At 38.0% G+C, this 26,721-nt stretch overlaps 1 protein-coding gene across 1 annotated transcript in view; it reads right to left on the reverse strand.

Moving 5' to 3' along the window:
* Positions 1-26,721, reverse strand: part of rst (roughest) — a 137,983-nt gene that overhangs the window by 30,543 nt on the left and 80,719 nt on the right. The window contains exons 4-5 of the mRNA XM_066295434.1: positions 22,957-23,032; positions 9,120-9,406 (exon numbers count right to left, since the gene is read on the reverse strand). Of these exons, the coding sequence (XP_066151531.1) occupies positions 9,120-9,387 (268 nt within the window). The 5' untranslated portion in view covers positions 9,388-9,406; positions 22,957-23,032. The remainder of the gene's footprint in view (positions 1-9,119; positions 9,407-22,956; positions 23,033-26,721) is intronic.

Raw genomic sequence — 26,721 nt, forward strand, 5'->3', positions numbered from 1 at the left:
CGTCACAACTGACTCATTCTGAACTCTCTTGGCCTTTTCGTTTTTTTTTTTTTTTCGAGCACTTTATCGGAACATTTCCAAACGCAGCTTTTCTTCTCTTTTCTTTGCATTTTCTGAACGATTACTTCGGTATACAGGATGTTCGTTCCTCGAGGGCATCCGCGGTGCACTTGGGTCAACTCCATAAACCAAGTAAATAAAAACCTTTTCTGACTAATTGCGACATTTCTATCGAAAGATTCCATAGGAAAATACTTGATATTAACCGCAGAATCGAAGGCTCGGCGACTTCATAAAGCCAAGCAAACGTCTTCTGATTCGCTCTATTACAATCGACTAACAATGCCCTTTTTAGCTCTAGTTGATCGATGACGCATTCTGACTGTCAAATATATTTATGTTTCTTTCAAATATACAGCAAAATCACATGCTAAAAATAAACTACCGACACACTGTGTGCTCATAAACTAAGCAGGAATTCTCGGAGTTCTCCGTAATGATTGCGGTGTTTGTCGCATAGAATAACAGAAACGTGGTAAAATCTTTTCACAACTCCGTCACGTTTTACTAAAACTTCCCAAAAAGAATACAAGAATAATGAAATTTGAACAAAAAAGAGACAATGAGCACTGCTGCCGATAAAAAGTTGTAATTTTATCCATGTCATACGAGCGCATGTTTTCGGAAGTTAGTCCTTGCGAGTGGAATACAAATTACTTTTCAAATTGTGTTTGTTTACGGAGATAAGACAATCCCGGCCCTTCGTGACTTTGTTTTATTTATATTTTTTCGGCAATTTTTAGTTAATTGCTCCGCAGCCAGGACGTAATACCTGATAGAAAAACCGAAAGCACCGGGAAGAGATGCTTTCCCATTTTCCAACCGCCTCGCAATTTGCCATTGTTATTAACTATTTTCTCTTGTCGTCGTGTTCCCGGTGTCCATGGGAGGCTTATTACGAACGCCATGCAGTTTTACTGCCGTTATAACCATTGCGGGCAAAATGGAAAAAATAAGAGCGTGGAGAATTGTTATGAAAAAGCACCAGATGACGCGTTTTAATAAACACTTTATCCCCGCGTTGATTAGCGCCCATAAGCGGAATTTTGCTCTTCGCGATGAGCTTTTGCAGATGATAAATTTGCTCACTTGAAACGTGGAAACTGGGACCTGTGAGATGAATCGAGGAAGGCGAGAGGTCACCTTATGAAAATGTGGGAAGTGGAGAGGAGCGCTTGGAAAACCCGAAGAAAGTGGGAAATTTAAGGGAAATGAGTATCAGCAAGTAATGAGTCTAATAAAGTCGGGGAAATCACATATATTGCAATGCGGGAAATATTCTGCGTGACATGGAAAGGGGAATACTCCGCAAAAAAGATTTTATTTAAATAATTTTTGGTGCGCATGTCTCTTAAACTAAAACAAATACTTCATTAAAAACTTGAACAAATTTAATTGTTAAAAGCCAAAAAAAAAATTTATGATGTGTTGGTCCTCTGCAGTGTCTTATACATTCCTGTACATCCTGTACATTCTGGATCTAATGGGGTGATTGATCTCCTTGTGGGAGAACACATTCCAGATTAACTGGACAGCATGATATAGCGCCGCTAGGGTTTGTAGGGGACAGAGTAAATTACGCAACCTTCTACCTACAAAATCCCACCCATGTTTAATCAGTGAAAGGTCTGGATATCGTGGTCGGCAAGATGGCAAATTGATTGCATTTGGTTGAAAGAAGTCCATAGTCACTCTAGCCACATGTGGTTCTACATTGTCCTGCTGGAAACCTGGATTAACAAGAGTTTTCAGATAAGGCACGAGTTGAGGTTCCAGGACTTCTCGGATGTATTGTTCGGTTGTCATGTTGCCTCTAATGAAAAGTAACAATAACCAGCTATCATATGCTTCAACCATTACCCCAACAGCCTGATGGACATGCTTCTATATTGTAAACTGAGGATCCTGTGTTTCATCCCGTCTTCTCCTTAATCTTGCCCGATCATCACGAATACCCAAACAGAATCTGGATTCGTCGCTAAACGCGATATGACCTCATTCCAAATTCCAATATATCTTTTCTCTGCACCACTGCAGTCAATTTGAACGATGTTTCAAGGTGAGGGGTAACACTAGATGGGGACGGTAGAAAATTAGTCCAAAACTTCTTATCCGACGATAAATGGCTCGAATCCCGATGGGTCCTGGATACTCAGCAAATCACTCACCCGCCGACGTCCTCAACGAGACGAACCTGTGTCTTAGGGCCATAACTCAAAGGCGGCGATCGTGGCGTGCTGCAGTTTTTCGGGATCTCCCAGTACCTCTCCTTCGGCCTATTTGCTCTTCTTGGAACCACGCCTGACAACATCTCACCATAGTGTTTACATTAGGGTCAGTCTAGTGGCGATTTTCCTTAATGACCGATCGCCTCTCGTACACCCACAATTCGATCTCTCTCAAACTCGTTCAATTGATGAAAATTTCGCTGCGTTCTGCGTTTAGGAATATTTGACTAATCTAAAAGCACTTTCTGAGCACACTACACACCAATAAACAATATTTTGCAGTCATATTATTGATATTTTATTGCAATTTTTATAGTAAAAAAAACCCTTAAATTCCTGAAAACTTGTAAATACATCGACAAATGTGGCCGAACGTTGAATCGTTTTTCGTGTTTCCATATGCAAACACGTATACCAAAAATTATTTAAATAAAATCATTTGTATGAGGTGTTTTCCATGTCACGCAGTATAGGTATTTCGTCACTTGAAATCGATTTGCAATGTATCCCATTTGTGACATCGACCTAGTGTCGTGGATTTCGTTAGAATTCGAGCAAAACTCAGGACACTCGAACAATAGTTTATTCCGTTCCTTGCAATGTACCTTAATCGCTAACTATAAAAATCGGAACAATGAAGAATGATATTTGAGCTGAGAATGGATACAATGGAACAATAGTTCGCCAGTTAAGAATTTCGTGAATAAACAAGTTGATTCATTGAGAATGGGACATGGCAAAACCCGAGATTGGGACACCAAAATATGACGATTGGGCCCGGCGTACTTTATATCAAAGTTGCGTGTTTCAAAATTACAAGGTGTACGACACGAATTAGTTTATGGATGAAAATTTCGTTAACGAAGAGAGATATCGGGATTAAACAAAAATACCTTTATTGGGGTAAAAATAGACACTCATTCATTATACTCAATAAAATTTGATCTTAGTTGCACTCATAGAAAAATATCACTCAGAGTCGGTTATAGCGAACCTGGGTTGTCACCGACGATCGGTTTCGGCGAACCTTTTTGAGCAAAATTTGCAGGTCCGATTGGTTATAGCGAACTAGTGTCCATTAAAAAGACCGTCCCAAAAAATTTATTAGTCCAGTTTTATTGTATTTTTTGCCAGGATGATCTGGACACCTGGGAAACCTCATATATTGAATAGTAGTCGATTTTGCGTGATTTTGGACAGCAAGAGTAACTCTTAAGTCAAGATGACGAAGACGTTCCATTGTCAGAGTGGGTTGAGAACCATAATAATGTTGATTTAGAAGAGTATACCGAAATGGATGACGATTTGTTAACAATTCATTTTCGACCAATTATATGGCTATATTGAAAGACATTTTCGCATTAAAATCCAAAGTAAATAAATTAATTGACTACTTTACAGCACAAAATAAATAGTATGTCGGTATGTAGTAGTAATATACTGTATTACGTGGGTATTTCATAGGTACAAATGAAACTGGACTGTTCTTTTTGCCTTTCTTTTCCTTTTAACTGGTGATTAAATCTTGATTATGTACATTAAAATTTCGGAAAAAACTTGATTTTCAACACATAAGAAGTTTTAAGACAAACATAATATGTTCGTACTTATTAACTAGAATAGAATAAAACGCCCAGTTATAGCGAACCAAATCTCTCGCCTCCTTACGTTTTTCATAACCGAATTCGACTGTACACTGAAGCGGCGGGCTTTAACTAACGCTCTGTAGAAGCAACATAAAAACTAGATGGAAATTCTTGGCGTTTTACAAAATTTAAGTACACCAATTTTGGTGGTGATGCTATGAAAATACAAAAAATTATTAAGGATTTTTATTAAAAAATTTCAACATTTAACACCCTGTAATTCGCAAACACGCGACATTAATATAAAGTATGTTTGGGGCGAATAGTCATATTTTGATGTTCCCTATCTCGGGTTTTGCCACGTCCCATTCCTAATAAATCACACTGTGTGAGAGTAAGGACACCAGAGAGGAGAGCCGAGACACAAGAGGGCAATTTCTACGTTTAAAAGAACTTAAATACTAAAAGCGTTGATGAACAACCATAGGCGTGCCACTAACTAAAGTGCAATTATTGGCCGTATTCTTCTCTATCGATCAGCAAGACAGACCTTTTACGATTGTTTAGCGCGGCGCGTCGGGACGCCGAGCGTCCAGAAACGAATCTTCGATATACTTTTCGTTCAGTAGACAGAAGCTTAATGGTTGCTCTGCCATGAAGCAAAATAATCAAACAAGATTTCTGTCGTCTTTTTAAAGTGTCTGGACGTTTTCAGAGTTTCGACTACGGACGTGTATTAAAAGGAGGTCGAGTATCCCGATAGGGATGAGCATGATAGAGTATCAGTCCCGTCGACTCTGCTCAAAGATCGAGGAATGTTTGATTTTAATAAACAGCTCGGCGTGGTCTGAAAGAGACCTTGGAATATCTGAGCTTTAGCATTTTTTCTTTTCTTTTGTTTGGGAATAACGGGTTGACAGTGATGGTAGTGTTCGGTGGAATTCCACACTGTTTTATAAAATGAAAAGAAGTGCTTGGAAGTAGTGAAAAAAAGTGAGATATTGAAATGAAACGAGTGTAAGAAACTAATGAGTGTAATAAAATAAGAGGAATCGCACATTTCCATGCGAGATGGGAAATATTTCATTACCGCGCAGAGATTATGTTCTTTATCGAGACGCGTAGCATCGAGATAAATGAAATCTCGAGACAGTAATGAAAATTCCCATCGAGAATAAGATTTTATTTTATTTTCGACGACGAATTTCTGAATAACATTTAAAAATGCGCTTGAATATTATTTATGAGATGCTTTCCGTTCTGGCTAATATTTTCGCTCAAAAGGCTGAATTTTGATGGTTGCTATGCCATAAAGCAAAATAATCAATCAGAATTTCTGTCGTTTTCTGAAGTGTCGGATACGAAAGTGTGTTAAAATGAGTTCGAATGTTCCGATAACGAAGAATATGGCACACTACCGGAGCTGCGGGAAGCAGCTCAAAGAGTAAAGGAAAGTTTGCTGCCGATAAAAAGCACGGCGCTGTATAAAAAATCACTTGAAATTCCTAAAGCCTTAAGGTCGTAAAATCGTAAAGACACAAAACACGTTTCTTCTTTTACTTTATTTGAGAGCAATGCCCCACCTACAAGTAAGGGTTGGTTGAACGGAAGATGCTATTCTCAGTTAAAACAAACCGAGAATAACGTTCTCCCTTAACTGAGGACTTGAACGAAAACCATTGTTAATGTCTTCATAACCCAGGAATGCGTCATGAAACATATTGGGCTGAGGGCGCCTGATGTCGAAAATGTTGAAAAATATGACTACTTTTCGAAATTAAGGAAAAATACTCTAATATCGCCCTGAAGTGTGCAAGACTTGAGTTAGCAATTTACCCTTTGGAGGAAGGCCTATAAAAGGCACCACAGAAGGGTCTTTTGTACGAGCCAGGGATTCTTAGAAATTTTGAGTCTATTTTTCTTGGATGGGATTTTTCGCCATCATCTACCAGCCAACAGCAATGCCGACACGTCCTTGATTTGGTCCTTAGAAATGCCTCTATCAAAACCCGGCGGGGATATCAAACATTAAGAGCCACTTTAACACATGTCAGGTGAAGAGATTCGGGGCACTTTGGAGAGCACTCGAGCCGTTCCCTTCAAGGGGGAGAATACAAAATTTCGCTCCTTATAAAAGTGCGCCGAGGAGTGTATACTTTGCTTTCTTTTGCACGAAAGGGCTTTTTGTTGATGTCGGAAATAATAGCTTTATGAAATCCCGCCTTTTTGGCCCCGAAATTTTCCCAACAACGATCCTGTCGTCCATTTCCCACGGCCCCGGAAATATATCATCGTTTCGAAAATGGAAAAAAAAATCGAATTACCAACTTTATAGGTACATTTTAAATCAGCGACAATAATGCCTGAAATTGGTCGGTCATCAATATTATGCCGCCAACGAACCTGCCTATTTAAATAATTCGGTGGAGTGTGTATTACCCCGAATTAGCCCCCATTTGAAACGCAAACAAATTTAGTCTCATTTGTCATAAGTATTGATTTCTGGATCGACGAACAATAGGGAAAACGGTTTAACTAGAAAATACACCGACGCCTGTATTTGAGGAGATTATAAACTCATCAATCTTGGGTGCGATTTAAGGTGATTTTGGCGGAGTAGTTAAAAACGTCATTAATAAAAGTTCTAGTTACGGATAGGGCACGGCTGATGGTACCTCTATTCTTTCAGTAAAAGTCGAAATAATTGATGTTTGTTCAGAGCTTGCGTTTTTCCCAGGTATAATACCTCAATTTAGGGCAGAAACAAAGGAATCATCCCAAAAAGACAAGATTTTCGTAATCCGAAAATAGATCAATTGTCGTAGGTTGTTCGTCTTTGAGACTGCTATGGTTTCCATCTCAAACAGAAACACCTTTCTAAGAGCTTCATTGGTCTTTTATATTTTATACATAGAAAGTAACGTTGCTCAGAAATTGCATCAGTGCAAGTTATCAATTACCGAGTTCACAGAGATGTAGTGGTAAGTGAAATATCGTCCATGGAGGCACCCTTATACTACGCTTTTTTGTGACTGCGTGCACTCAATACTTGATAAATGCACGGAAGAACACCTTGAAACTCACTAATTGCGATATCGTAAAAGCTCCTTTCTCCTTTATCAATTTTTTTGAAAGTATTGTCTCCTCACTTCACCCTACTATTATTGTTTCTACCATACTATCTTTGCCTCATATGCTATTCATATTGAGGCTCCGTCCTTAAATCCGCTTTCAGTGTGATCAACACTCCTCCTTTGTAATTTTACAGAAAAAATAACGTGATCTAATGAGATTTTTTTGCAAATTCCTCGTTTTTCTCATTTCGACTAGCCCACACGATATTCATTGATCGATCCTGGATAACTTAAATATTCCCGAGTAACCCTCGTTAGTGCACCAGGCATATAAATTTAATCGAGAAAATGCGTTCATAAATCTACTACATCTACTACAAATGGTTGAAGGAAGTGACAAGACAAATGGAAGAGCAACTAAAGGAAACTTCATAAAGTAAAAACAGGATAACTATTGCAAAAACGTTGTAGGTTCATTGGGGCTGTCCGTTGCCAGAATTGAGCACAACTCTTGGTTTGACCACGTTTAAGTGAAAATATTGCACTTAAACTGTAATGTCTTAGAAGGGTAACGTTCTGGGCATTGCAGCAGTCAAAAGAAAAGGAAAAACTGTAGAATGTCTTAAACTAGATGCCTTAGTATTGCTATTTTTGTAAATCTAAGAAGGTTAAACCTGCACGTTTTAATGCGCAATAACACACTGAAATAAAAAAGCGCTTTGTTTCCTCCCTTTTCATACGCTTCCCATAATTTTCAAAATTCGTTGACATTTTCTTTGGACACTTTTTTTCTCATCTTCATGAAAATAATTTTGTTTACCACATGCGAGGTTTCGTTCTAAAGACCTTAAATATACAATTAAATTTTTTAAATACGGACCTGTATTTTGTGAAAACTTTTGAAAGAGCTGTTGGCTTGCTTAAACTCATGATGAAATTGTTTAAATATATTTTTTTTTAACAGTAAAGTTAGCAATGATGTATATAAAAACACAAGTTTAACATTGACAAGAGACAAGAGGCCTATCCCAGGAAAGTACATGTTTTTAAGTTTAAGCGTACAATATCACGCCCAGATGTCAGTGCTCATGACCTGATTTTTCAAAATGTTTCATAGAATTTATTGCAAACATTTTCTGTTAACTACGACACCATTAAGTCTTGGTAAGTGGAAAGTTATTCAAAAGGGAAAAAATGCAGGTCAGCGTTGGAAAAAATTGAGTGAATATTTGAAGAACGAAAAGTTAAACCTTCCAAATAAAATTATTTTCAGGAAGAGGATGAAAAAGCGCCCTAAGGAAATGCGGCTAGCTTCTGAGCGTGACGAGCAACAAAGTTAAAAAACAGAAATAAAACTAAATATGTTCTTTTCAGTTTTCTTCAGAGAATTCCAGAAACTACCGGATTTCGTTAAATTTATTTGTAACAAATTATTTAGTAAAAAAAGCGCAAGTTTTGCACAATAAAAAAAAAAAGACTTTTCTTTACTTTTTTTTTTCTAAGTCGAAAGCTGTTCTTCAAAATTCCCAAATTTTGAGTTAGAAACGTCCATTTGCATATTAGCACCACAAAGTTACGTAGCACTTTATGTCGCTAGATCTAGCGATAGAATTGCGGCCATAAATCCAAACGCTTTGCCTCCCTACCTTGGTTTTCGTCGAAAAGACAACTAATTTAAGTGGGAACGTTTATCTATTTAAAAATAATATGGAATTGAATGGATGAGGTACAAATAAATTAAAACGATAAATATTAAATAAACGTCATGATAAGCCAAAGCTCATTCATAACGCAATACAAAACCACTATTTTGCGCTCTCTTTTGGAAGCACAAAAGCGAGTTTTATGCTCGATGGTAGGAAAAGTTGATTTTCTCTTTTGAATGGTTGCAATTCACCCCGATAAAAAAATATTTACTGTATCAATGCAGTAGGACGGGCTAAAGTACTAGATTTCAGGTATGATTTCATGTCTTGTTTAATATTAACGAAATTACAGAAGGGGGTGTAAGGGCTTGTTGCGAGTGACGCGATGCGTCGCTTAAACACACCACTTTAATCACGGTCAGCGATTTTTTCCCCTCGGGAAGCACGTTACTATTATCTCATCAATATTCCATTGTGCGATTTCTCAATTTCCTGTGAGGGGGTCGATAGCAGAATTGAACTTACCTTCTTCGTCGCTCCCCACCATGGAATATCTTTCGAACCCGCTCAGGTTCCTGTGGGTTCCCAGTCCGAAATCGTCCTTGGTCCACTGCAACGTTCCCGTTTTATCGATGACCCTACACGGTAGAGTCACCCTGGACCCAACCACGGCCGTTTGGTCCTGAGGCTCCATGGCGAACTTCTGTTCCGCCCTCACTTCCTCACAGCTGGCCATGAGGACGACGAGCACCATCCGCAACAAGAGAACGAGGAAACGGTGCGTGGGCATCATTTCGTGGAGTGTTAGTTATCTGATGAAAATAGAGAGGGATCTATTAAGTCCGACATCAAAGCGGGGGATTCTAAAATGAAAACACTTCACCAGTAACACGAAACCTTTCAGAAATCCTATTTTTAAAATGTAGCTTCCTCTCTTTAAATATTTCAATCCGAGCATTTTTGTGCAGTGGGAACTTCAAAAAGGTTTCCTGGGAATGGATGAGTAATGTCGATTTTTCTTGGAAAAAATTTAACGCCCTTTGTACGAAAATCTGGCAATTTTCAACTTCATCAACGTCTCTAATAAATTATACGCACAGTCTCGCGTCGAACATCCAGGCAGATCCAGGGACCAGTATTAAAACGTACATTATTAACCACCACGGGGAAAACACATGCATAGATGTTACGGAGGGCTGGGTGTGAATTAGGTTATCTAGTTTCAAAAAGGCCTCTGCATGTTTGAGCATTAAATGGAGATTTACGGTAATTCTCACGGAAAGCGACTGGGAAAAAAAAAAAAACGAATTAAATATTTAAACCGTATTAGTCAGTTGTCAGTCCCCTTTGTCGACTCGAGAAGCAAAAAGAAGTGTCCAGTGTGACTTTTTTAATTACAGATTTTAATGAGAACGACTGCAACGGAACCGTAATGACTTGGCATGGAAATCACTGGCTCAGAAAATAAGCAAACGCAAAAAGCTCTATCTTAGGTCAGTGTTTCGGGCAAAAACCAATGATTCCAGCTCTTTAGTTCCAGCTTAAGTGAGGAATATTTAATAAATTTCATTTCTTGAAAGGTGTTTACAAGGCCGCTCGTTCTTTCCCATAACAGGATTTTTATATCAATTTGTTGATTGATGTGAAAAATCATTCTGTAATATGAAAGAGAACAAACGGCCTTGTAAGCAGTATAGAAACGATATTTATTAAATATTGCACTCTTTAGTTGCAAATTGGTTTTTTGCATTGAACGATTATGGTTAAAACGGATCCCGAGATGTCGACGATCACATTTCACTATACGGGGTGATTCAAAATTGAGTGGAAGTATTTCAAGAGAGTATTTCTGAGGTCAAAATAAGGCTGTTTGTTGCTGTAAATTTGTATTGCGCCCCTTCGGAGCTGGAATCATCGAGGGTTGGGAGAAAAAAATCGTGAATGTCAAATTGCGACCGCAGTTACTCATCAAATTCCACGAAAACTTGCTATTGTTGCTTCAAAAGATAGTGAGTAATAATTTGAATTTGTGTGAATCACCTAATTTTAGAAAAGTTGGGGGGGGGGGGAATTTACACTTTGCAAAGTCCCCATTTTATGTTTCCACCGAGAAGCTCTAAATTCATCATCTACTCGTTCGTGAAAAATCTAAAATTTAGATATCTTACGTTTTTTTTTTTTAATACAACTAACCGTTTATGAGATGACCGTTGTTGAACGAAAGGGAAGTATATTGGTGGGCTGCGACCTCGGCGACTCCTGAAATTTCTGATTATTCTCTCCTGAAATTGGGTTTACGTAATTTTTGATGCAGAAAATGAATGGAGCACCTAAAAGACGAATGCTTTCAAATTTTCATGAAATTCGATCGGTAACTGTGGGCAAAATTTAATATAATCGATTCGAACTTTCGACGACTCCAGCTCTGAAGGGGTGCATTTGAAGACAGAGGGTCATAGGAAGAAACAGTCTTAATTTGACCTTAAAAATTCTCTCAAAACATTTGCGCTCAATTTTGAATCACCTTGTATTACAAATCGATGTTGTGCGGTGATCGTGTGGCGTGGCTAGAAGCTTTTCTAGATTTGAGGGATTTTGCATAGACGTGGTGAATTATGATGTTTCGCCTATTCCTCAAACGTTTTGAAAATTTTTTTCTAGGTTTCATGAGATATTGGCGCTTGAACTTTGTAAAATTGCAAAAAGTAGGTACTTTATGCACACTGAAAGGGGAATTTTAACATAATTTAGGTACTGTATTTCTCTCTAGCTTACTGATTCCGACACTATACCTGGCTGTCGTAATCCAGGTCTCAGAGACCTCAAAGTAGGTCTTGAGGCCTCGTAAAGTAGATCTGTTTTCAAAATCCGAAAAACGATAGCAAGACAACACCGGATCTCGGAAACTAGTGAAAATACCGAGCGTCCAGGCGAACGCTGGACATAGGAGATTAACATGGGATATTTGTTTTTATTTTTTTGCGCCTGCACAGATTATCCAATTGAAAAACTCTTCCATGCAGGTGACAGTATTTAACGCCGGCCGTCATTCCGCAACTTTTCCCAACCATTTAACTAGAGTCGTTCCGACTCAAAACGCCTCCAAATTTCAAAAATCTGAATGCGGCGCCTGCCGCTTGGGGCCGCTACTGCTCAGAGTCAAGATCAGATTTAAACGAGCAAAAAGCCGTTAACAACGCAAGCGTAAAAACGCTATGGCAAATCAATTTTTCCTTTTTTCATTTAAACTTTTATTAAAATGGAATGAATGAAAAGCGAAAGCAAATAAATTAAAATACTTATATATTAAAGTTCAACCAAACAGGCAAGTGAACAGAAACAAAACACTTTAACATTGTTTGCAAACAAATTTACAGCAATTGCTCGAAGAGACTATCGATCAATCTGATCAATCGCGGCCTCGAACATTCACGCGGGACATTCAAATTCGTGAAACTTGGAGACGTTTTCAGCCAAAAACGATTCTGATTAGGAGGACGGAAAAATTGCGGAATGACGACCGGCCTTGAGTACCACGACGCGCATGTGAGTTTTCCAATTAGACAATCTGCGCAGGCGCGAGGTAACGAAAACCGATTTCCCATGTTAATGTCTTATGTCCCAGACTCATACATCGAGACGTAGAAGCGGTCCAGTATCTCGGGAGCTGAGAGAGACGTGACAACCCTCTCCGTGAGCAGTCATCGAGGCGACCGATTTTTTAAGGGGAACTGCTCTATTAGAAATTGGCCGCCCCACGGGACTCTTAAAAAAATCGTATTGTTTCTTGAACTCTTTATGCGTATTTTTCGGTCCTCTAATGCATCCGGTATGCGAGCGGAAGTGTTTGAAACGTTTTTATTATAAAAAAACAAGTAAACATCCCCTTAACAGAGTAAACAAAACTGGAACGTTGCGCTCCCCAAATTTGCTTTTAATCATTATTAGATATGAGGAGCAAGATAGAAAAAATGTGTTTGCTCGAAGGAAACATGTTCGAAAACGGTTTTTTCGCTGGGACCGCCATAGGATAATGCCTCTGTTGTGTATTTAGTAAATATTTTCTCGGCAACGCGCTCCATTTTTGTATTAATGAGTAAATTGCCTGAAAAATGAGTCCCCCCTTTGCGGTTGTTACGGCTGACGCAAACGTTGCGGGCGGATACGAATTATCCACCTACAAAGCCGAGTGAATACGTTTTTTGGCTATTATTGTACGCAGCAGTAATTAATGCAGTATCGAAAGAAAATCCGAAACTATTAATATCCTAAGGCCTAGGTTAAAATGCAACAGTTATGTCGGCGGGATAAGGGCCGTATTTATTAACCCCCGTTGAATTGGGTCAATTTTCTAATTAGCCTCCTTCGGATTTGAAGCTGTGCAGAGTTCAAAAGCAGTCGCAGAACGAAAATTAGGTTTCATGAAATTTAATGACGACTTCAATTGCCTTAAATTACTTATTTTCCTAAGGAGGAAAATCGCGTCTGAAAAGAGGTGTAAGGTTGGTAAAAAGACCGGCTTTAAGGGCGATGAAATTCAATTATTAGGCTTCACTGGCGAGTAAAAGGAACTTTTTATCTCGGGTTTAAAATACGTCGTCTCTGAAAAACAAGAACCATCTTTAAAAGTGACTTCGCTCCGTTCTATCACGGAAAACAATGGTTTTCATGGGATCATATCTGCCCTAATATCAGCTCCCCCCTTTCGAACACTGCAAAGAAAAATAACTTCCGAAATAATTACTAAAATATCAAGCGCCTTAACTCTGAAATCTCCCGAGTAGAACATTCCTCGAAAGCCGGGCCGGATTCTTATTAGGGCTTGTTCCTCTTTGTTTTGGATTCCGGCATCCTAATTTCGTGCTTTGGCAAACATTCTTTTGAAAATTACAGAAATAAATGAAAACGCGCATGCTGGTCTGCCTTCATTTGGTTTCGAGTATGGAAAATTGCTATTTCTCCCTTCGTTTGGTTCACGTCTTCCGTACACTCTGGAAAAACCAAATACAAGCATTACACAGTACACACACACACACACACACACACACACACACACACAGGTGAGAATCGCCAACTCTTTTCCAATATGTCCGCATTTCAAATGGAAGCCCCTCCCATTAGCTGTTATGGAGAATAGTAAATCTAATTTGAAACTTCTGTCCATTAAAACCTTTCTTTCAATATGGCGCGAAACTGCCATTAAACGCGGAATGTTACATGTCAGGATAGAGTCATTAGAGTTCAATTAATTTCCTGCTCGTCCTGCTGTGTCGATAATAATGTGGTACAAACGTAATTTAAATCTACGGGGAGTTTTGTGTAAAAGGGAAACGACAGTTGGATACACCGAAATGTTTGATGTCCCATAAATTAGTAAACAGTTCGGGAAAAACCTTTAAACAAATCCGGTAAGTTATGCCAAGTCGTGGGACAAAAGGCATGTTTACACGAGTAGGGGACCACGCTTTCGTGGGGCACGAAAATATCAAAATGGCATTCGTGAAATAAGAAACTAATCCATGAGCCGTAAACCGCTTTCTGGGGTCGTGAATTTGGCCAGCCGTGAACATGGCTTTCTGTAGGAATATACTACAAGCTACTGATGTAATGTGCCAGAACTCAGGACGTTGTCATTTATCACACCATGTAACTAGTGGAAAGATAAAAAAAAGCAGAAGACAACGTAGGTGGTGGGTGAGGAAGTAAATTGCAAAGCGAAACATGTCCGAAGCTACGCAATTCCTTGCCATACAACTGCGAATATAATACCCGGATGATATTAAGAACTTGTCTCGCATGTCGGAACACAATGCAACTTTGGCATGTTATACAGGGTGTTCGGATTTGGAGTGTTTTGAGAGGACAATCCCATTTCTCGGTTAGATAGCGAAAAACAAGGATACGTGTCAAGAGCTCGATTTACGAGAAAATATTAATGGCAAAAACCGTATTTCTATGCTTTTACCCTCCACGGCGCTGGAGGGTGCTTTTCAAATTTTGGCCATTATCAAAACTCCTCATAATTTTTTTGTTTGGGATAATTTTTAAGTAAAACAAGAACGTTCTTCATTCACTTTTTCGATGCGAATGCAGTGGCGTGCTCAGTTTTTTGCTACAGCCCACCGTCTTGCCAAAAACCGATATAACTTTTTTTTATTTTAAGTGAAAATTACAGTCAGCTACGACTTTAAAAAAAATTATTTTAAATTATTTTCAACTTCGTGAGTATGTCTATAATTATTTTCAAAAATAAGCGAAATTTATGGATCTTGTAAAACTTCTCCAATTACATTTAGTTCTTCAATTTCACGATCTTCATTTAAATTGTAACGTTGTGGTCTACATTTTTGAAACTTCCATAATTTTGTAAATTATTATTCAATTGCTTAAACAGGCTTATCTGGACGACTAAATCAGCAACAAAAATGAAAAACTTTGCCGCAAAAATTACAACATATAAAATAAATAATGTTACTTGGACAGCTGATGCCGAAGCTAACTTGAATATAACTACAAGAAGTCTAATACTTTAGTTATTTTTGAAACTAATTATAGACATACTTACATAGTTGGAAAAGGGTCAAAAGACATTTTTTAAAGTCAAGGCCCAGTGTGATTTTTTTATTTAAAATAAAAAATTGATGTCGGTTTTTGACAAAACAGTACGCTGTAGCAAAAAAGTGAGCACGCCACTGGAATTACATCAAAAAAATGCTGTGGCGGCGTCCCAGTGACCACCCCTCGTGGTGCGAGCACCGAGTATCATCCCTTCTCGCTCCTTTATCGCTTAAATATACCGTTGTTAATCGTTCATATCGACTATTACTTTTGAGCATCCAGTATCCCCACGACCCTCCAAAGTGCCTTGAGAATGTTTTGTTTTACTTCAACATTGTCCCAAATAAAGAAATGAGGAATTTTGAAAAAGGCCGAAATTTTAAAAAAGCCCTTTACCACCGTGGACTGTAAAAACATCGAAATACGGTTGTCGCCCTTAATATTTTCTCAAAAATTGACCTTTTGACACGTATGCTAGTTTTTCCCTATCTAGCCGGGAAATTGAGCTTTCCTGTCAAAACACTCTAAATTTTAAAACCCTGTACATGAAAAATAAATGCAAAAAACTAAAATGTTGTTATCCTATTTTCATTTGTTTACAAGTTATGGCGTAAATAACAGTAAAATATAAAATTTAAAAAATCATAAATTAACATTTTGGTTATCATGGTGTTGTGTTAATAAATGTTCAAAAACACAGCCATTGACTTCTAAACATTTTCCACTTCGTCTGTGGAGGGAATCCGTTGCGTTTCTGATTGATGTCTTCCTTTAATATCAGCTGCAGCATTTCTAATACGTTGAATTAGTGCACTTCGCGATCCCACTTCGGCACACCACGTTTTTAAATCAGCCCTACAAGCGCTAGTCGAATGGTGTGAGGTCTGGAAATCTTGGAGGCCAGCTAATAGGTCCACCGCGACCAATCCAACGCCCTGGGAACTTTTCGTCTAAATGTTGCTTGAGCTTAAGTTAAGAGCGGAATTTGCAAATTCTAAATTTGAATAAATGTTTGGTATTTTATAACACGTTGATTGAGCTTGGAAATACGTGCCAAATCAATATCATTAATAACAAAGGTACTTTTGTCGCAAATAGAGCGCTAATTAAAAATAATTATTTACGGTGTAACTTGTCGACCAATGAAAATTGGATAGAAACATTTGTGTTTTTTTTACATTTAGTTTATATGTATCATACGCTCCTGAAGATTGGCGCGATCCTCCCGACCCACCCTGTATATCTTCATTAAAAGCTCCAATATTTCCATTTCCACTTATTTGGCAAAATTACTTTACTGGCTGGTGCAATACGAGCTTCCTTTTTTATATTCCCCATTTGTAGGGTTTCGTAACGAAGGTTCATTCCTATAATACTCCAAACATTTTTAAGTTTTTGAATCGCTCATGCATAACCCATCCATGTCCATTACCGTTTCATGATTGAGTCAGGCAAACTATTTATATCTAACACGTTTGATAACCCACTTGATGATGATAGCGGTGTTTTTCCTTTCAATTCTTTTTTCACGAACGTACTGTTCACATGAGGGGTACTTCACGAAAGAGTGGTTCACAATCGTGGTTCGCTATCCGCCTAAGCGCGCATTAAGTCTGGAATATTCTTGTTAGTACTTAAAAACAAAAAAACGAGTTTAGAGAATCTCGTTGCAGCATTTAAATTAGGTGTTTCCCTGGAGCAGCTTTGTGCCGAAAAACCAAACAAACTTTGATATTGTTCTCAGAAAATTTGAAACCGCTTTCACAAGGGCTTAAGAAACCTTCATAATAACGTTTGAACATTCTGCCATTTCCAGAGGAACTGGGTTAGCGTTGAGAGCTGCGGCCCTTAATTCAAAAAATTCCACCAGCGGTTCTTTTTCCGGATGAGTTCAGAAAAACTGAGTGAAACGTTACGTTCAACACGGAAACTCAAAATTACGTCGAAGTTTTGTTGCTGTTTCCAGAAAAATCGCACAGTTTTTTCAGTTTTACGTGCGTCAAAAAACATTTTTTGCACGCGTTTAGTCACCTCAGAAAATGTCTGAAAGCTTGAAAGTGAAGCTTCCCTTAAAGGAGCTTGCGCTAACGTTGTAAAAGAAATTCGACATTTTACTCAGAAAACGTGAAATCAGTTCTTTTACTTTTTTATAAGGACAGAAAACCTTGAAAGCAACTTTTCAATCTCGGAAATTCTGCTATTGAATATGGCACTCACGCTGAAGTGAATTCAGAAATTTCCTAATACAAACTGTCACAATGTTGGGCATTATTCACTCGGAAAATTTGCTATTCAAATGGGTTCAAGAAAACCATCAGTCACGTCCATTTTCCAAGTTATGCACTTTGGAAAAAATGTATGATTAAACAAATATTTTGATCAGAAAATTTGCCCAGTTTGCGTCAATTCCAGTTTTTCTCAAAAAAATTTGCAAGCAATTCGGACTTTAGTTTTAACGACTTTTCCGATTTTTCGTCGAAATTGAAATTGTAAATCACTCAATTTGAGGCATCGTTTTCGCATTGAAATTGTTAATTACTCTATTAGGGAAATTTGTTGTGTTATCTTGAGGATTTACTCAGAAAAATAGCTCAATCCAACTTCATTCGCGCAACCATTCTAGTTTTAATTAAAAGTTTAGACAAAAGATAGATTATGCAGTCCGTAGTGGATTTTAAGGTCTGATGCAATCAGGAACTGCACCAAGTCATATACAGGTCAAAAAATCATTTCAAAAATCCTCAGTTGGATTTAAGATTTTGAATTTCAAAAGTGTGATTTGACTTTCGTGAATCCTCATTTATATTTTATTTCAGGCGCGAAGGCATGTTTAGAATGTTAATTATCGACATATTATGCCTTAAACTAGAACTTTCCTTCAGAGGCTCGACGACGTGGTCTGAATCTCACACACAGAGTTGGAACTTTGCTAATTTTTCAATTGCTTATTAATATACGGAGGGTTCCATATAAATGTTCCAATGTGTCTTAACGACTTCAAAGTATCGCAAAAAATTGCTTATGAGATTTGGTCTCAGAATTCGAGCGTTGAAGATGAAACTTATTGTTCAGGAATGTTAAATTTCCGAATTTGACCGTATATATTGGATATCTGAACCGATTTGTGCATTTTCCTACGGAAAAACTCACAATAACTCTTGAAAGAAAAATTTTATTCCTTGCGTCGAAACCACCTTCAATTTAGCACCAATTGCAAACAGATATCGGAAATCCATTCACAAAATGAATTTCATTACATCAAAAATCTCTAATATAAATTTAAAATTTCACACGCGTCCGCGCTTCCGCCGTCTTGAAATTCATCAAATGGATACTTCATGATATGATGACTTGTTGGAAATCTTCACATTCCTGACTTCAGAATGGGAACAGATACTTCTACACGCCTTTCAACCGAGTATTGAAAGGTGGAAATTCAGAAACTTCTGCTTTTAAATCATATCCGGCGAATCTTGAGTTAAAGTTTGATTTCTGTTGTTTTATGTGGATAGATAGCAATTTCTTGCGAATGTTTTTGATGCGAAAAAATGCCTGGAAATTTTCCGCTCTTGGCAAAATATAATTGAAATGACCTAGAAGGAAAGAAAGAAAAAGACCGTGATATGCCGGGATTTTGACGCTGGGGATTATGGAGTAAAGGAATCATACGGGAACGCATCAGGAACGCGACATGTACATAAATGACGCAAGAGTCACTTTTTCTTGCCCAGATCGATCTGACTAATGAACACATCGAATACTTGTTGAAGACGAGGACTGAGAGCTCTCTTACACGAGTCATTTGTGAACGACATCAGATACGAGCTCAACGGCGCTCAGAAAGGAAAATTGACGCTCGGCCACTGAAGATTTTTCCGGACTGTCTTCATCCCGAATTTTAATCTGAACGATAACATTTCGGTGTTTGCGGACAATCGAATATTTCTTAACCTGACTGAACACTAAAATTGCGTAAAGCCCCGGCACTGTAAATTGTGCTTCCTCCTCAGTATCGATTATATGATTATTAACAAGCATACTTAAATTTGTATTAGCGTGTTCTGGGGGAAAAATGACGACCAGGCACGCGGTAAAACTGGATGGGGATCGTGAAATGAGGGGAAAAGCGTCTAATCACATGCTAACCCCCTGTTTATCAACTATCTTTTGGAACTCTTATTATTTTCGAGTATAATCAATCAATGACTGAATATTTTCGTACGCCGCTACATGCTTGTTGAAAGTGCATTTAACAACCCCGTACGCTTCGTGCTTTCGCCTCATTAAACGTCATGTAACGAGTTTTCATGAGACCCTTTAGACCCAAGTTTTAATATGGGCTGTTACTGAAATTAGTTAATTTCAGAATGGGAGATAACGGGGTCGCTAAAGGAGATCACACGCCCGTCCGCACAAACATGTTCGGGGAATAAAAACCGATATTAGATTAAATCCGACTGGGAGAGAACGCTAAAGTAAATGCAAGAAAATCGTAAAAATAAGATATCCGACCTCGTAAAGAAAAGATTTTATTTTTGCTCGAACTATAATGGAATTTGTCAGATTAAAGGTGTTCCCAGGCTATTGAAAGCCGTGTTGACGGAATTGGCCGGAGGCGAAAGACGGAAGGAGAACGGATAAAAATGAGGTTTAAGGACTGCTCCACGACAAGAGATTTAACACTAGATTTTTGCGCTCAAAGCAGCGACAAATAAAAGTATTCTTGACGAAATGGCAGACGCACAAGACCGGAATACTTTTTATTAAATCCAATATGGCCACTACACAGTGGTAATCCATCACAATGACGCCTCATTCATATATCCATTGAAGCTTAAAAGCATTCTGGGCTCTCCAGCAGTTTCCCGGCTTAGAATTCATTTTGCGTTGATTCAAGTTTGCTTCATTAAACAGAAATCGTTTCCAAAGAAATCGGCGGGGGCGATTAGTCGATCTTAAAACTGTTGGAGCTTTTAATTTCGGTGAAAAAAGAAAGTTCGGGGGTTTTATTGTGAACTTTAGATGGTACAGAAGTAATGCGGAAATTCGATTTTCCACTTGCGAAATTTGTCTGTTTAAATTATTCAGATCGAAATTTGTGTGGTCAGAACAACAGCACAAAGAGATGTGAGGTTTCGAGGGACAAATTGAGGGTCAAAAGGCCTTAGGGCGGCAAGATTAATAGGTGCATTAGTCAACTACCATCAAGAACCCTGAAAAAATTCTGGAACTGTAAATTACAGATATAAATTAGGGTGGTAAAACGAAAATCCTGGGACCGGGAAATTTCGCAGTGCGCATGGGCGACGGCCAAAGTGTGCGTGTGTGTTTTGTGTTTGAGACATGTTTACTGAGCCTGTGTAACGTTCCTTTAGCAGGAAGTCCTTATACGGAGTACAGAAAAACCGGTAATAGAAATTCCTGAAGCGAAAATAAGTCGTCTAAGTTAATTTACTTAGATGCAAAAATGCCTCGTGACACGTTCATGGGGGGCTTCAAAGTTCAATGAAACGGTAAAGTTGCCAATGGCGTATTATTGTTTTTTTTTTGTGTTAGATGAATAAATTTTAAATTGCCGTTCGAGTTTCTAACCTTAATCCTACCCTGAACTAAATGCTTTTTTCTTAATGTTAAAACTGCGAAACGGGAAATGTGTTTTTTCAAATCCTTGCATAATATCCATTGGCTTACGAGGAGTTTCTGCAAAACTGAAACGAGTTAGAAGTTAATCATTTAATTAGCAAGAAACTCTATGAATTTTAAACTTTTAACTTTCTCTTCTAAATTAACAAATAAATTTTGTGCTGCCTCTAGAATTCAGTGACAAAGTTTACTACCGAGTTTACAAGCTTTAAAATTGTTTTTTTAATCCTTAACGCAATTTTCAGGAGTGTAGGAAAACGTCTCGTAAAATGGGACTTCTTACAAATTAATGATTTAATTATATATCTATGGGTTTTCTAAATTAGCAACTTCAAGCGCTTAGCTTTCTAACTATAGATGTTTTTTAAATTCGTAACACAGGTTCCAATGGCGTACGAGAGGGCTCTGAACAATTAGGTAACGGTAGAGATAAATTATTTAATTAGCAAGAATATCTTCGAGTAATGCGATATAGTGTTTTTCAAGTGATTAAATTTTACTTTTACACCATTTCTGGTGGTGCAGGAGGGGATTTTGCAAAATTAAAACGACATGAAAATCAATTTTTCAATTAGAGCGCAGCCCAATAAGTTTTGAAAACTACAAAATTAAAACTTATTCTGCCTTCAGAACCCCGTAAAGCCGGTTTTTTTTTATCTTTGGGGAAAAAATTTTCCGAACGTTTTTTTTTTTTTTAACAAAAACACCGTCTTAACAATTTATGATCCTGCAAAACAAGAAACCCTCTTTATTATTTTTCGAAATTGGCTAATAAATTCTTTGCTTAGTGGAGCTCTCTGAAGCCGGTGGAAAAGTTCTGTAAATTCTTAATACCCATTTCTAATGGGGTAGGAAAGGGTTTTGCAAAATTGAAACGCTCCATTTTACAAAGTAATGACTTGATTAGCAATTAAATCCCTTTACCACGTTTCTAAATTGATAAATAAATTTAGTGCCGTTCGTGATATCCAGTGGCAGATATTTCAAAACGTTTAAATCTAAAAAAAAAAATCCAGTGGCTCAGCGGAGGGTACGGAAAAATTGTAAGTGTGCAATAAAAAGTTGATTCGTAAGTAAGTCTTTACGTAGGTTACTTAAAATATGTGAGGAATCTAGAACCTAGTGATGGAGATTAATATCATTTAAAGACTATTCAAATCTCTGATGACTTCCAATGGCGAAGGTTCCATTTTAAAATTAGCATATAAATTGTGTGCCTCTCATCACAGTGATTCAGGGCTTAATGTCTTACAAGGTTCTTTAAATTTTCAACGTAATTTACAGTGGTGTAGTGGTGGCGGGTTTTTGTTTTAATTAGAACGTTTCACAAATTAAACATTTGTTTTGGAAGAACGCTTCTAGCCGACCTCTTAAAATTAGTAAATGAACACTGTGCCGCCCATGGACCGTAGCTTTTTAACCCTTAACACTATTTTCAGTGACATAAGGCAGGTTCTTTCTTTAATTGGAGCGTTTTACAACATAATTAACTATTTAATTAGCGAAATAAACCTCCTAAAACGACGTGAAAAGACTGATTGGTAACTACTTCATTGTCTTAATCAATACCCGAGGATAATGACAAGAAATTAATTCAAATTTAAAACAATCCGTTGTCAATGGTTGAACCGACACCCCAGTAAACTCGCAAACGGCCTGACTTAATTTAATTTGAAGCTAATCGGGGGTGAGGGGTTCAAAGATTTAAACGTTTTTATTTCGGTTTTCTTGTAACTTTTGAATTAGACCCGTTTCCTTGGATTTATTGGGGCCGGAGTAAAAGGACCAAACTTGATTGGTTTCTCAATAATTACTGAACTCGAAAGGGAAAGGTATGATTGTGCTCTAATCGTAGCAATCGAAAGTTTAAATATTTGAAAAATAAACAATATAGGTATAGCTGCAGAGTTTACTTACACAGAAGCTCTTATCACACATTCGAGGCAATTTCGGTTTGTTAGGAGTGGAATTTACCGTCCGCATGAAATAGAACTGAGTAGGAAGCTCTCAGACGAGATTTTAAAACGATAAATTCAACTTAAAAAGATGTTCTTTATTAAGAGTGAGCCTCATTAAGATTTATTTAGTGGAAAGGCCGCAAATGCGATAAGTCAGTGCCGCTGGGGCGCAACAAGTGAGAGGGAGGGTAGGTGGAACTTACCTAAGTCTGTTGCTGTCAACGTGGATATGTCTATACATGGATGAGTCCCTTCTAACTCTCGATCCGACTTCTGAACCTGAAACAAAACGAAGGAAAATTAATAAAGCTCTACCCCTAGAGATGGGCCCATTTGTAATGTGTGTGCTTACGGGGGTTAGGCCACCTATGTAAATCAAATGTAACACTATTGACACTGCGTTGTTTGATCTAGAACTTGTTATGTTGGGCAGTCATCCGAAATGTTTGTCTTTGAGAATGTGGCCGACAAATATGTATATGCAGCAGTTGCCGAAAATTGTTTCGGGTTTACTCCATACGTGTGTTTGCTCTAAAATGCCTCGTTATTTGCCTTTCGTTTGCTGCAATGCTCGCAATAATAACGTGTAGTTTAACGAATATACCTGCACGGCGGTAGGTCTCTATAGAGTGATGTGTTCTTTGATACAAGCTTTAATATTGAACCGATCACTTGGTATTCTGAGCAGAATTCTAAAGAATTTAAATGAAACTGCGGGGCAACACACTCCTCAGAACTCACAACGCTTCCCATCCAATAAATTAAATTGACTTGATTTCATTTGACTTTAGAATATCTTGAAGTCTGAGTTGCTGTCAGTATGAACGAATACGAGGATAGTCCCAGAAGAACGCGATCTAACACTTATACATCAATAAATTTGGAAAATATTACATTATTTCTCAACGTAGTCTTCTCTGAGATTGACACACTTTCATAGTATGAATATAATATTTATAAGCTCATAGTAAGGAGCTTCGAATGTTTCAAAATATCTCATCAATCTCTTTGCATCGGACCATTTGTTATGTTTGGAAATTGAAAACAATCTGAGAGGGCTAAATCTGGCGAATAGGGTGGATGAGGAAAGAGTTCGACACCGAGTTGATTGATTTTGGCCATCGCGATGACGGAACTGTGGATTTGTGTGTTGTCTTGATGAAAGAGGAGTTTTATTTTCGCGTAATGCGGTGACTTTTTCTTAATTTATTTGCTCAAAACGCTCCAATAAATTTTTTTAATATTTTCAGTTTGCTGTTTTTCCTTTATGGTGATAGTTTACAAAAATGATCCCACGTGCATCCCACGAATCTGACGACATCTCCTTTCCTGCAGATTGAGCTTTTCTTCCTTTTGAATACATTGTTTCGGCTGCTGTTCTCTCTCAAGTATGAAATGATGGGCCCATGTTTTATCCATGGTTATGAATCGACGCAAAACCTCGGCTTTACTGCTGCGAAACTTTTCCAAACACTTCCTTGAAACCTCCTCGCAGTGCTGTTTCTGTTCATCTTCCGCACGGTTTTATCTCATCTCATATATATATATATACAGCGTGGTTAGAAAAGAGAACACCCCGTAAAAATGGTCTTATTTAAATAATTTTTGGTATGCACGTTTCGTGCGCCAAAACAAATACTTCATTAAAAAACTGAAGAAATTTAATTGTTAAAAACCAAAAAAGAAATTGTTGTAGTTGCAGTGTCTTGAACATTCCTATATATCCTGTACATTCTAGATCTAAAGAGATGATTGATGTCCCATTGGGAGGTCTCACTTCCCACTAACTGGACAGCATAACAAAGCGCCACTAGGGTTTGTGGGAGACGGAGTAAATTCCGCAACCTTCTCCCTGCAATATTCCATACGTGTTCAATCGGTGAGAGGTCCGGAGATCGAGGTTGCCAAGATAGCAAATTGATTGCATTTGGTTGAAAGAAGCCCATAGTCACCTTAATCACGTGCGATCGTGCATTGCCTTGCTAGAAAACTGGATTAACAAGAGTTTCCAGATAAGGCACGAGATGAGGTTCCAAGACTTCTTAGCTGTATCGGTGGGCTGTCATACTGCCGCTAATGAAAAGTAACAGTGATCTGCTACCATATGCATAAGCAGTCTAACAGTCTGACGGACATGTCTTTGTATCGTAAACTGAGAATCTCGTGTTTCACCCTGTCTTGTTTTTACTCTTGTCCGACCATCGTGCATACCCAAACCGAATCTGGATTCGTCACTAAACACGATATTATCCCATTCCAGATTCCAATGTATCTTTTCTCTGCACCGCTGCAGTCAATTTGCACGATGATTTAAGGTAAAGGGCAAGACAAGATGGAGACGGTAGAAATCAGTCCAATCCTTCTCATCCGGCATTGAATGGTTCGAATCCCATTGGGCCTTCCGTGCTCATCAAATCACTCATCCGCCAGCGTCCTCGACGAGATGAACCTGTCTCTTTCTTAGAGTCATAATTCAAAGACGGTGATCTTGGCGTTCTACAGTTCTATGGGATCATTCAGTACCTCTCCTTCTGTCTGTTCTTTTTGAAATCATTGCTGACAACACCTCATTATAACGTTTACATTACGGTTGTAGTTGGAATCTAGTGGCGATTTTCCTAAATGACCGATCAGCCTCTCGTACACCCACAATTCGACCTCTCTCAAACTCGTTCAATTGATGAAAATTTCGCTGCATTCTGCGTCTGAGCATATTTGATTAATCTAAAAGCACACTGTGCACCAATAAATGATATTTCGCAGTCATTTTGTTGATATTTTATTGCATATTTTAAGGTAAAATAACTTAAAATTCCTAACTAATTGTAAATGCACTGATAAATATTTCTGAAAATTTAATAGTTTTTTGTGTTCCCATATACAAACGTGCATACCAAAACTTATTTAAATAAAATCATATTTACGGGGTGTTCTCGTTTCTATGTCACGCAGTATATAATTGTTGGGTCAAAATGTTAAGTATTTTTTGAAGTGCCTATGATGTCTGCTAACTCGCGCAATTTCAGCCGACGGTCTTTCGGTACAGTTCTGGGGATTTTCATCACAATTTCTGGAATGATCAAATCTAGAGTATCATTGGGTCGACCACTCCAGAGTTTGTCTTGGCAGCCCGCACGACGGCGTTTAAACTCTGCCACTCAATATTTGACAGTTGTTAACGATGAACCAGATTCCTCCAGAGTAGAATTTAACTCCAGTTTGATGTTGAACGGATTAAGACCTTTTAAATGAAAGTATCGAGTCATGTATCGAAGATCTATTATTTACACGTTCACAAAAACGCTAAAAACGTTCACTAAAAATAACTTCAAAACAAATACAAATCACCGTAGCGCTTTAGAGAAAAGCTTTTTAAGGTTAGGTCTTTGTAATATAGGGCAATTTTCACCCACGAATCGCCATCTATATGTATGGTTGGGTACTTCTGAAACTATCCTCGTAATAATATCTTTGAAGGGTCGATTGCACACCTCAGAACGCTTATTATTTGCTCAGAAATTGACGGTACGCATTCTGAGCCACATTTTTCAAATCTCATTTTCAAATTTCAAAATGAATATAGTTAAATGAACTAGTTAACTAGGCCGAGTTTTCACTGCTTAAAACCGTTCTGAGGCTCAATTATGCAACTTTGAATACGTAAACGATCTTAACTTAATAATCGAAGGTGTTAATCGACATCTGTTGGGATTGCTCTGAGGCAAACCTCGCTTAAAGAAGGAGCTCAAAATATCGTAGAATAAAAATGGACGCGCCGTGGACTTTTTGGAAGATTTCCAAGAACAGATTTGCGTAACTGAACACTGGAAAACTTGCCAATTACTGTTTAATTGTGGTATTAAAAGGAATCCGGAGATGAGTTTTGTAGAGAAGATGAAAATACACATAGTGGGGGGCAATTTAAGCGAGAAGCAAATTAAGATGTAAAGTGACGATTCATGTAATTA

Source organism: Euwallacea fornicatus, chromosome 22 (genome assembly GCF_040115645.1).
Source record: "Euwallacea fornicatus isolate EFF26 chromosome 22, ASM4011564v1, whole genome shotgun sequence".
NCBI lineage: Eukaryota > Metazoa > Arthropoda > Insecta > Coleoptera > Curculionidae > Euwallacea > Euwallacea fornicatus.